This window comes from Megalobrama amblycephala, linkage group LG2 (assembly GCF_018812025.1).
Source record: "Megalobrama amblycephala isolate DHTTF-2021 linkage group LG2, ASM1881202v1, whole genome shotgun sequence".
Taxonomy (NCBI): domain Eukaryota; kingdom Metazoa; phylum Chordata; class Actinopteri; order Cypriniformes; family Xenocyprididae; genus Megalobrama; species Megalobrama amblycephala.
The window spans coordinates 52,825,260-52,838,132 of NC_063045.1; the positions used below are offsets into that span (position 1 = coordinate 52,825,260).

Below are 12,873 nucleotides of genomic sequence, written 5' to 3' on the forward strand. Positions count from 1 at the left end.
GTAAAGTTATACTTTGACACAATCTGCATTGTAAAAAGCGCTATATAAATAAAGGTGACTTGATGAGTCAAACGTACAGAATGCAGGCTATTTATTTAGACCAACTTTTTGACATGACCTGCAAATTACCACAATAGATAAATAGCTAGGCATACCTTAGTGGGAAACAACTGACCTAATCGCTGCGGCAGGAACGTTAACTTGTGCTCGTGAGAGAGAGAGTCATTCTCCATGTTGATTGGCTGAGAAGACGTAACATGAGATGAGATGGAAGACATGCCTAACAACTGTTCACATTCTCCTTACAATCATGACATAGAGGATCCACAGCTAGATGAATGTAAGCCGATTACAACGACCATCATTTGAAGTGTCACAAAATCCTGAAATTATCGTGCATTATGGGATTTTTTTTCCGTTATTGATCGTACATCGTACAGAGGTCAAAATTATCGTACAAATACAATAATTATCGTACGTCTGGCAACACTGTTTGAAATCATAAGATCCCACCTTCCCTTCAGAGCACTCTCCAAAGCCACGCCTCTTTTACAACACATGAACATGCACAGCCAGAGCAGAGTCTGCAAAACGTCACAAGACGAGGGACGGCGTTAAATTACCTCATGTCTCAAAGCACATAACATTGCAATAATAATGAACGTAAACAACTTACGGTGCTCTTGTACCACCGGACTGCTGCAAATTCATTTCGGCGTTAATAGCATTGACATAGAAACACAAAGTCTGGTTTCTCCCAAGTTTCGATCTAGAATCATTGTATTGTGAATTGAGAATTGAGAATCGATATATTGACCCAGCCCTAGTAATTACATGGCGTGAACGCAGCATAAGCTCATTGTTTTAGTTCAGGAGGAACTGTAAAAGGCGGCTGCTGTTTGTTTGCTGTGCTCGGTAACTGTCAACAACTCTACATTGCCTTATGGCTCATCATCTCATTGATGACATGTGATGTCTGTGTGAGTAGGTTGTGTGGAGGTATGGAAATACATAGGTTGACAGGCAGGTAGGACATCCATATCATTACTTTCGGACGATTGCATTCATTGCATTCAGACCGAATAAGCAAGTAAGCAATTTCTGAGAATCACTGTTGATATTTGAAATCAACACCCAAACAAACACACCCCTCCCTTCATTCCTCCTCCCCCAAATAACAAACACACTACACAGGCAACCACTAACAGCTTGTGCATCGTACAGCTCGCGCTATACGAACGAATCAGCTGTGATTCAACAAAAACAACAGCATACAGCAGCATATCTTGGTTCTGTGAAACAGCAAAAACCAAAGTTACTCTAACGTCTCTCCAGCGCTGGAACGATTTTCTTCTTCCAGTTATATACCTCTGACCTTTTCCTCTTTGATAATATCTCAGCCATATTTACAGTTTTCCTACAAATGTCCAGCTTGCACACTCTCTCTTCTCCTCCATCATGACCATAAATGCCCCCTGTTTCTGACTGGCTGCAAGAGTGTTTGGGTTCTCCGTTCCACTTTTTTTCCCTCCTATTTACACAGCCAGTACTATGTACAAACACAATATTTTTGTATATTTTTGTATAATATTCTTTAAGCACACCCACAGAACAGAAATGGTTTGTATAGGTATTGATTTAATTTTTAAACAGCGTTCTCAGAAATTGCTTACCGAAGCTTTAAGTATGGCATCTACCCTGACTAAGGTTATGTGGTTCTTTAGAGAGTAAAAACATTCTCAATGCTAATTTACTGGTTCTTTGTTTATCTGGGTTCTTTAAAGTGCCAGATCTAAAAGCAAAGACATTTTATAGTAAAGAGTGTTGGGTCTTTGTTCTATAGCCTTGGATTTTAGGCACCTTTGCTCAAAGACATAATATTACACATGGATTTTAAAGATTACACTCCAAATTCTGTCCAGGGTTTGCCCTATCGATCAGGGAGCACTCTCAATGCAAACGTGCCGTGATATCAACATCTGTTTTGATCGATCCCTGTCTAAGAGGAGAGAAACCCATTTGTTCTGATGGTAGCATCTGCATTTCCATATTTCTATCATTACATTCTCAGCTAAAAGTGATGGTCAGTGACAAAGACCTGCACTGCAGCCAGAAGATTAACTGCAAATGAAGTTGTAAAGAAGCTGTGCTTCCTTAGATATTTATTAGATGCTCATGAAGGCTCAGTTATTGCTCTATCAACTTAAGCAGTTTGTTTTCCCACAGGACTTTGCTCTATTAAACTGATTATGGGTAGGCGGGCTATTCTTGTGTTTTTTATTTGATTTTGAGGTTCAGGTAATGACTTGGGCTGGATTTCCCAAAACCTTCTTAACTCTACGGCATTCTTAAATTATACCTTAAGCTGTACCTTAACGTTAATACATCTGTAAGTCATACTTTCGTAAGGTTGGTCTGGACCACTCTTAGCTATACCTTGTCACTGTTGACAGTCAATACGAATATAATTCTGAAGCTGTAATACACCCAGTGTTCGATTAGGATTATGGCAAAGAATAAAATGCAAAGATTCACTACTAAATTCAAATGTGCTTTAGCGCTGATCCAGAGACAGATGCACACTCTGCGCTTGTCGTGTCACAACTATTCGCTGTTTTTAACCTCATCAGGTTTATTTTGTTTCAGATTTTTAAATGCACATTTGAATTAAGTAGGCTACTGCATAAAAAAGACATTTGTAGTTTGTTAAAATCAAATTCCATACACTGATGTACGGAAGAGGATTAGGGCCAAGCAATAATAAAAAAATAAAACCATCTCGAGATTAAAGTTGTTAAATTTAGAGAAAAAACTCGTTAAATTTAGTGAAAAAAGTCGAGATAAAATGTTGAGAATAAACTCGTTAAATTATGAGAAAAAAGTCGTTAAATTACGAGAACAAATTTGTTAAATTACGAATTTGTTCTCAATTTAACAACTTTTTTCTTGTAATTTAATGACTTTATTCTCTTAATTTAATGACTTTATTCTCAACATTTTATCTCGACTTTTTTCTCTAAATTTAACGAAATTTTTCTCATAATTTAACAAATTTGTTCTCGTAATTTAGCGACTTTTTTCTCGTAATTTAATGACTTTATTCTCAACATTTTATCTCGACTTTTTTCTTGAAATTTAACGGGTTTTTTCTCGTAATGTAATGAATTTATTCTCAACATTTTATTTCGACTTTTTTCTCGGAATTTAACAACTTTAATCTCGAGATGGTTTTATTTTTTTATTATTGCTTGGCCCTAATCCTCTTCCGTACTGATGTCTATGGAAGCTGCAACAATAACCCTTTCAGTTATATAATTTGACAAAGTGTTTTATTCATATCAGATACACATTGTGTATTAAACAATAAAGTTTACTCTATTCTTCTCCCAGTTCACCGCCACATACTTTTATATATTTCTGTGAATATTTCATAAATCCGACAGCTCTGACTTGCCATGCAAACTCATTGCACGACAAAACACATTCACTTCCACATATTTTACAATCGGAATATATCATAAAATTCATGATATAGTTAACACATTTGTGAATATTTTGAAAAAAAAAAGAAAAAACAATATAAACGCAATACCTAGGGGCCTACAGGTCTGTCAGCTGCATGATGCGTCTCCAAAGAATTAAAACATTCTAAAATAATGATCGCCTTAAACTCATGCTGATGGGGGCTCCGTGCCCCCAGAATATAGATAAATTACAATATAGATTTAGTTTGCAATTTGGATTAATTTTATAACATCCCATGAGTCCTGATAAATGCAATTTCTACTTGTGAAGTGCTTCTTTTTATAAAGACACTTTTTATATATACACTTATTTCTCACATAATGCAGTGAAGCAGCCCCTGTATAGAGTGAATTATTTATTCTCGAGCCATCGATATCAACCAATTCAGCACCACCACCATGGACAGCACCTGGTAACGTCGCACTTAAGAAGATAAGCCTTAAGCAACCTCCTAAGGGATAGTTCGGGGAACACGCCTAGAAACGGTATTTCTTCAGTTAAGGTCTACTTTTAGAGTCTTCGTAGCGCACTAAGAGACAACGTTATCGGGAAATCCAGTTTTGGCCTGTTATGCTACCATAAACAAATTGAAAGCTTTGTGTTAACAAATGGGCACCTGCCACCATGGACAGGAACTCTCTTTCACTGCGTCTACATGGTGTCGTGGTGCTGCAGACTGCCATTATCACTGTATTATACTTCAGTTTTCACTTACGGTCTATGTCCTTTGTCCTGCCTAGGCTTTGAATTGAGTTTTTTCCTTAGGATTGAAGATGCACAGAATGCATTTCAGCTATTATATGGACAGTGGATAAAGATGTAGAAAACTATATTACTACTGGTTTGTAGTATCTTATTCTGTTGCCCAGTAGGGTTGTCTGGCAACATTGCCTTAAAAATCCTATTGCCACTGTCATGAGCCTCTTTCCAGATATTAGAGGCACATATTAGTTTGCGCCCCAGTGTTTCACGTGAGCCCTCCAGAGAGCTACAAACCTCAATTGCATTAAACTAAAAACTAAATGCAAATCTAAAACATTTCCACAGTTTTACAGAGCATGGTTCTGCTCTGTGTAGTGCCATTTGTTATACTTGGTTTCCTTATCTGTGTCTCATGCAGTAGGCTCTCTCTTCTTCTCTATTTTAATGTGTTTCTGTAGCATTATGTTTTGGAAATAAAGTTGGGGGGAGTGAATGAACAGTGCTCTCTTCCACTCTCATTACCCACAAATGAGGTGCCCTTGAGCAAGGCCCCTAACCCCCAAAAAATGCCTGTCCGCTGCTCCAGGTGTGTGTTCATGGCGTGTGTGTGTTGTTCACTACTCAGTGCTGTTTGTGTGCACTTGGATGTGTGAAATGCAGAGCACATATTCTGAGTATGGGAAACCATACTTGGCTACACGTCACGTCACTTTCACTTTTTCAATGTCAGCTGATTTAAAAACATTGTTGAGCTACACTGTGTGCAGAATTATTAGGCAAGTTGATTTTCTGATCATATTTTTTTTCAAGCACATTTTACCAATTCCAATCCACATCAATCTTAATAACTACTATTAATATTGTTTTTAATCATTTATAAGTGATATATAATTGTTCATGAAGGCTGGAAATGAAAAATGCCGTATATTCAGGTGTGCAGACATGAAAATATGAAGCAGGTTTTTTAGGCCTTTACAGACAGCTTGAAATGAGCCAACCAAAAGAGGTAACTCAGAGAGAAATCTTCCAAAAGGCAGTAAGTTTTGGGAGTTCACTTTTAGTCCATCTCTGCAAGACGGACATTTCAGGCAGAGATGGACTAAAAATGAACTCCCAAACCTTACTGCCAGATTCTGGAAGATGAATTCTTCAAAAAGTGGTACCTCTTGTCCTGGTGCTGGTCCTTCAGGAGTCACTCTCAAGCTGTCTGTCCATAAGGTCTATAAAAACTCAGTCTTCATGTATTTTATAACACTTCAGCTTGTGATTCTTATTAAGAGAGCGGGTCATTTTTTTAGGATTCTTTAGCTAACCTAAGTCTCTGAGATCCTGACACCTTGCACTTCTGGAGACTCCAGGTAGGTTGCAGTTCTGGAAAATGGTGGCGCTGGAGACTAAAGGGTTCCTGATGGTTTCACACTTAATTCTTCACCTTAATTCTTAATTATTTTGCAGTTAACATTTGTCTTTTCTTCTCCAGCTGTTTTAGTATGACCCTGCTGACCCAATGAGCATTTTGCTGTCCCTTGGTCATGCTTTAACTTTGCAATTTCTGCATTAGTATTGCGTCCTTCTTATGAGTATTTATTAATTTTTTACTTTTCTCTCTGAGTTAAATCTCTTTTTTGGCTCATTTTGCCTGTAAAAGAAAACCTGCCTAATAATTCTGCACACCTGAATATACGGCATTTTTCATTTCCAGCCTTCATGAACAATTATATATCACTTATAAATGATTAAAAACAATATTAATAGTACACTGCGTTCCAAATTATTATGCAATTGACATATCAGTAAGATTTCAGTACAATAAACATTCAGATTTTAGTTTTTCTAAGAAAATGTTTGTTTGTTTATTTATCCATGTCTTTTTAGATAACTGGTATCAATCTCAGACAAAATAATTTGCTAGGTCTATGGAAACCCTACTTAGAGGTTGTTCCACATTATTAAGCAAGTCACAGTTCTTATGCAATATGGGGAGGAAGAAAGATCTTTCTGAAGATGAAAAGCATGAAATGGTGCAATGTTGTGCAAAAGGCACGAAAACAACTAATATTGTGTGAAACTGAATGGAGATTATCGAATTATCATAAGATTTGTGAGTGATTTAGAGCACAGCAGAACTCGGTCAGATAAAGGCTTATTGAGGAAAGTTCCTGTCAAAAAAATGTATTGTATTAAAAGGGCAGCTATAAAAAAAGCCAGTGTTGAGCAGCAAACAGGTATTTGAAGCTGCTGGTGTCTCTGGAGTCTTGAGAACCTCACCATGCAGGCTGGCAGTTGTGTGTAAAGATGCATTTTAGACACCACTAACCAAACCTAACAAAGAGAAACATTTACAGTGGGTTTAGAAATACATTTTCAAACAGTTTTATTGCTGTGGTGTTTTTTGCAGCATGGGATAGAGCATAGTGCATTGTACAATAGTGCATTGTACTATGCACTATCCTCCTTTTTATACCATAGCTGAAAATGGCCAGTTATGAACTCCACACATCTTGCAAAAGTCATTTTAATACCCTCCATCTCACTTCCCAGTATTCCAGCCCAAATCATCACCCACCAGCTCCTTGCTGACGTCGCAGTCTTGTTGGAACGTGGTGGCCATTCACCAACCATCCAGAAATCCATCCATTTAGACCATGCATTGTAGTACGGCATTAGTCAGTGAATAAAACTATTTAAAAATGAGTCTTCATGTATTTCTAAACCCACTGTAAATGTTTCTCTTTGTGAGGTTTGGTTTGGAGTGGCTGAAATGCATCTTTACACACAACTGCCAGCCAGCATGGAGAGCTTCTTGAGACTCCAGAGACACCAGCAGCTTCAAATACCTGTTTGCTGCTCAACACTGGCTTTTTTATAGCTGCCTTTTTAATACAATTAATTTTTTTAACAGGAACTTTCCTCAATAAGCCTTTATCTGACCGAGTTCTGCTGTGCTCTAAATCACTCACAAATCTTATGATAATTCGATAATCTCCATTCAGTTTCACACAATATTAGTTGTTTTCATGCCTTTTGCACAACATTGCACCATTTCATGCTTTTCATCTTCAATAAGATCTTTCTTCCTCCCCATATTTCATGAGAACTGTGACTTGCTTAATAATGTGGAACAACCTCTAAGTAGGGTTTCCATAGATCTGGCAAATTATTTTGTCTGAGATTGATTCCAGTTATCTAAAAAGACATGGATAAATAAACGAACAAACATTTTCTTAGAAAAACTAAAATCTGAATGTTTATTGTACAGAAATCTTACTGATTTGTCTCTTGCATAATAATTTGGAACGCAGTGTAGTTATTAAGATTGATATGGATTGGAATTGGTAAAATGTGCTTGGAAAAAAAATATGATCAGAAAATCAACTTGCCTAATAATTCTGCACACAGTGTAATTTCTAGTTCATTAAGTGAATTACAAATAGTTACAAGTAATTATCATATGTCAATATTTATAAAGTCTCCTACAATAATTCCATGACTTTACATTTACAAAAAGATTTTTGTCATATTTTCCTCTAAAAATATCCTTGATCAGATAAATTTTCATGTGATGCAAATAACTTGTTTTCCTTATTTGACATTTTTTTAAAATATTTTAAGTATGAACCTTGCTAAATTTTGTTAAAGGGTTAGTTCACTCAAAAATGAAAATTCTGCCATTAATTACTAACCCTTGTGTCGTTTCATAGAGATCCAAAGCAACTACAAATCCAAGGTCCAGAAAGGTAGGAAAAAGACATCAGTAAAGTAGACTCCAGTGGCTTAAACTCAATTTTTGAAGCGATGTGAGTGCTTAGTTTTAGTTCATTAGGTCATTATTTACTCATGCTGTTCAAAAACTTTGTTGTAATTTTTTTCCATGGAGCACAGAAGAAGTTTTTACATAGATTCTTCCCCATACAAGGACTGTCCAGTCTCCAAAATGGACAAAAAAGAAACAAAAACACCCCATAATAGTAGTTTACACTCCTACTCATGCTTTTTTCCAAATCTTCTGAAGGCATAATGATAACTTTTTATTCACTGTTAATCTTTACCCCGGCTGGAGCCTACAAATAAAAAATGATTTGTGTTGGGATGGAATTACTCAATTTCTGGTCTTTTCCTCACATAAAGCTATCATGCGGCTTTAGAAAAGTTATGTTCTGCGGAAGAAAGAAAGTCAGGTAGCCCCTGTTATCTAGGCAAAGAATGCCAGCACTGGTTCTGCTGATGATCAACATGACCTGACAGTGTACATGCATTTCCATTGTTGTGGAGACAGAGTACACATTTTCATGCTGAATGCTGGTTTCTCATCCATCTCACACAGTTTTAACATTTAATTAGCATCTGCTTCACTCCAATTTTTTATTTAAGGTCAGTCAGTTTCCTGACTGCTTAGAAATGTCTGAAAAGCACATTTGTGTTTTTTCTAAGTGGTCAGTTCCCTTTTCGTGGGAACTATCGACGCTACGTCAGTGACGTGATGGGAATCCTCTGCATTTTTGTGTTCGTGAAGCACTATTGTATCCAACCAATGAGAGAACGTGACGTCAGAGGCGGGCGACGTTGCGGACCGGAGCGTATAAAGCATGCCCGGAAACAAAGAACGCTAGCTTCTGTTGTCTTCAGTAAGCGCTATTTGTATCTTGTCTGTCTTATTTACTGTTGTTTGTCTACCATCTCGCCAAAAAGTGATCTCTTCGTCTGAGGACAAGAGTTTCCAGAAAGTGAATAAGACACATACACACACAAAAAAAAAAAAAAAAAAAAAAAAAATATATATATATATATATATATATATATATATATATATAATGACGGAAAGCCAGCGTTTCACTAAGTGTGCGCCTCCCTGTCCGCGATTCATCGTGGCAGGGGAAACACACGACATGTGTGTGAAGTGCCTGGGAGTTGAGCACGCACAGGCAGCTCTCGAGGGGGTTGTCTGTGTGCACTGCGAGTGGCTCACTCTCAGGACGCTGCGCTCACGCCGGGCGCTCTTTGAGGAGGGCGCCGCGGCGAGTGTTCCCCGCGGGTCTGGTCCCGCTGCTGCCGAGGCACAGCGAAGACTGCACTCGTGGGGTTCACAAATGGATCTAGCAGAGGGGGGAGAGACGGGCTCTGCCTTATCGCTCCCCTTACCTGCTAGATCTAGTGTCTCTCCTTTGGTGGTGGAAGCACGCACTGCGGTTTCTTCCCCTCAAAGGGAGGCACCGGCACTGAATATATCTTCCTCCGAGGAGGTTGATGTTGAAGGTGTCGAGGGTGGTGATGAGGGACCGTCATCCTCATCTCCAGCCCATGAGGAGCTTATGGAGGTAGTGACCCGGGCAGTAGAGAAACTGAATATAAGCTGGCCCGTGGAGGAAAGCGTTCCTAAAGTTAAAAGCAAGTTAGATGAACGCTTCCTCCCAGCTAGGTCACTACCCCAGCGTCGGGGACTGCCGTTCTTTCCCGACCTCCACACCGAGGTGTCAAGGTCGTGGAATAGACCCGTGCAGTACCGTGTCTTCAGCCCAAAGACATCAATGTACAGCAACATCACTGGGCTGAAGCAACACGGTTATGGGGCGATGCCTCAGGTTGAGGAGACGCTTGCGAGCTATCTCTCGCCTGAGTCGGCATCGTCCCTGAAATCCCCGACGTTGCCCACCAGACCTCTAAAGCAAACATCGAATCTGGTGGGCAAGGCTTATTCGGCAGCGGGTCAGGCTGCGGCATGTCTGCACATAATGTCCATACTGCAGGCATACCAAGCTGATCTTCTGGGGGAAATTGACGAGAGTGGGGAGGTCACCTTTGAGACCATTCAAGAGCTGAGGAAAGCCACAGATTTAGCTCTCCATGCCACCAAGGAGACGGCCAAGTCAGTAGGCCGCTCTATGGCAGCCCTGGTGGTTACGGAGAGACATCTATGGCTCAATCTTGCTGACATCAAGGATAAGGACAAACATATCCTTATGGCGTTCCAGAGATTCCTCTCCCGAAAATCTCATCCCCCTGAGGCTGCTGGGCGGGGGCAGCCTCAGCCGACAGCCGGCTCCTCGGGACACAGGTCCCAGCAAAAGGCTAGTGTGGCCGCCCGTGCTCCCCCGCGGAAAGCTTGGGGACCGGAGCGTGCTGCACAGCCGAAGCCTTCCGGGGGTAGGGCGGATCTGACGCTCATGGGCCAGGGTTTCTGAGGGCAGCCCCCTCCGAAGGAGTTCGACGATTAATTTCTATCGTTCCCCATCGGTGCCCTCAAGGGACTGTTCTGCCAACCCTGCCACCCAGTGTGCGACAGGGCAGTCCCTGTCGATCCTCCGAGGAGGGTCGGCCAGCACGTGATTCGCTTATCTGCCGGTGCGCCGCGTCAGATAAACGAGCCAAGTGCTCAAAAAACACCAGAGACCAGTCTCGAGAGGCTGGTTCCCTTAGTAGAATTTTTGGAGGAATGGAAATGTCTTCCAAATATTTCGAAATGGGTGCTGCTCATGGTAGAACAGGGCTACAGAATTCAGTTCGGTTCTCGTCCGCCCAGGTTCAGTGGAGTGATTCACACAGTGGTAGCTCCAGAGCAGTCTCTGGTAATGGAACAAGAAGTTACGACGCTTTTGCAAAAAGGGGCTATAGAACGGGTTCCCTCTCCCAGCAAAATGTCGGGCTTTTACAGCCGCTACTTCATTGTTCCAAAGAAGGATGGAGGGTTGCGTCCGATTCTCGATTTACGTATTCTAAATTGATCTGTAAAGAGGTTGAAGTTCAAGATGCTTACACTCAAACAGATTATTCCACAGATCAGATCCGAGGACTGGTTTGTGGCGATAGATCTGAAGGACGCATATTTCCACATATCCATCCATCCTTCTCACAGGAAGTTCCTCAGGTTTGCTTTCGGGGGCGAAGCATACCAATACAAGGTTCTTCCCTTCGGCCTATCTCTATCACCCCACACGTTCACAAAGTGCGTGGATGCAGCCTTGGCTCCTCTGAGACTCCAGGGCATCCGCGTGCTGAACTATATCGACGATTGGTTGATTTTAGCTCAAACAGAACGTCTGGCAGCTCAACATCGAGATGTTGTGCTGTCGCACATGAAGAAGCTTGGGCTGAGGCTCAATGCCAAGAAAAGTGTGCTGGTTCCGAGTCAGGTTGCCAACTATCTTGGGGTAATCTGGGATTCGATCTCGATGCGGGCGCAATTGTCTCCCGCTCGTGTGACATCCATTCTCGGGGCCGTGAATGGGGTGAAGTTAGGCCGGTCACTCACTGTAAAACAGTTTCAGAGACTGTTGGGTCTGATGGCAGCTGCGTCCAACGTTGTTACTTTTGGCCTTCTGCACATGAGACCCTTACAGTGGTGGCTCAGGACCAAGGGGTTTTCTCCGAGGGGAAATCCTTTTCGCATGATCAAAGTCACGCGGCGGTGCCTTCGTGCTCTGGTCATGTGGAAAAAGCCTTGGTTCCTGTCCCAGGGACCCATGTTGGGAACTTCATGCCGTCGCGTAATGCTTACGACAGATGCGTCCCTCACGGGCTGGGGAGCGATCATGAGTGGTCGCTCAGCTCAGGGTCGTTGGGAGGTACACCAGCTCTCTTGGCACATAAATCGGCTGGAGATGCTGGCAGTGTTTCAGGCTCTGAAGCACTTCCTCCCCGACCTGAGGGGCCACCATGTGTTGATTCAGACAGACAACACTACGGTGGTCTCCTACATAAATCACCTACATAAATCACCAAGGGGGATTGCGGTCTCGTCCACTATGCAAATTAGTCAGTCGCATCCTCCTGTGGACCCAAGGGAAATTACTCTCGCTGAGGGCGGCGTATATTCCGGGGTATTTGAATATGGGGGCGGACGCTCTGTCGAGGCAGAGCGCGAGTCCAGGGGAATGGAAGTTTCACTCCGAGGTAGTGGAGCTTATATGGAAAACATTCGGTCGAGCGGAAGTCGATCTCTTTGCCACAGAGGAGTCAACTCATTGCCCTCTGTGGTACTCTCTGAGGCACCCTGCTCTCCTGGGGTTGGATGCCATGATACAGACGTGGCCGAGGCGACGCCTGTATGCTTTTCCCCCAGTCTCTCTGCTCCCGGGAGTTCTGGACAAAGTCCGTCAGGAAGGGGTAGACTTAGTTTTGGTGGCTCCTTTCTGGCCGACGAGAATATGGTTTGCGGACCTAGTATCGCTTCTTCACGGCTCTCCTCTGCAGCTTCCAGTCAGACAGGATCTCCTGTCCCAAGCGGGTGGCATGATTTTACATCCCCGTCCAGAAATGTGGAAACTATGGGCCTGGCCTCTGAGGGGGCAAGGCTCATAGAATCTGGTCTCCCAACTGAGGTTGTGGAGACCATCCTTCAGTCCAGAGCTCCATCTACAAGGAAGCTTTATATGTATAAGTGGAAGGTTTTCTCTACGTGGTGTAATCATTATAGGGTGGACCCGGTCCAGTCTTCTATCAGCCATGTGCTTCAATTCCTTCAAGAAAAGCTTTCAGAAGGTTTAACTCATTCCACATTAAAAGTGTATGTTGCTGCTATCTCGGCCTATCATATTCCTATGGGGGGTGTCTCGGTAGGTCGAGACCCCTTAGTTGTTCGCTTCCTTCGTGGTGCACTGAGGTTGAGGCCTTCAGTACGCCCAAAATCTCCGACCTGGGACTTAGCCATTG

At 41.9% G+C, this 12,873-nt stretch overlaps 1 protein-coding gene across 4 annotated transcripts in view; it reads left to right on the forward strand.

Moving 5' to 3' along the window:
* LOC125262233 (relaxin receptor 2-like) overlaps positions 1–12,873 on the forward strand; it is a 29,994-nt gene that overhangs the window by 5,202 nt on the left and 11,919 nt on the right. For 2 of the 4 annotated variants that reach the window (XM_048180859.1, XM_048180860.1), the window contains one exon: positions 7,929–7,964. The exons of the other annotated variants lie outside the window; for them this stretch is intronic. In XM_048180859.1, the coding sequence (XP_048036816.1) occupies positions 7,929–7,964 (36 nt within the window). The remainder of the gene's footprint in view (positions 1–7,928; positions 7,965–12,873) is intronic. 4 annotated transcript variants of the gene reach the window in all.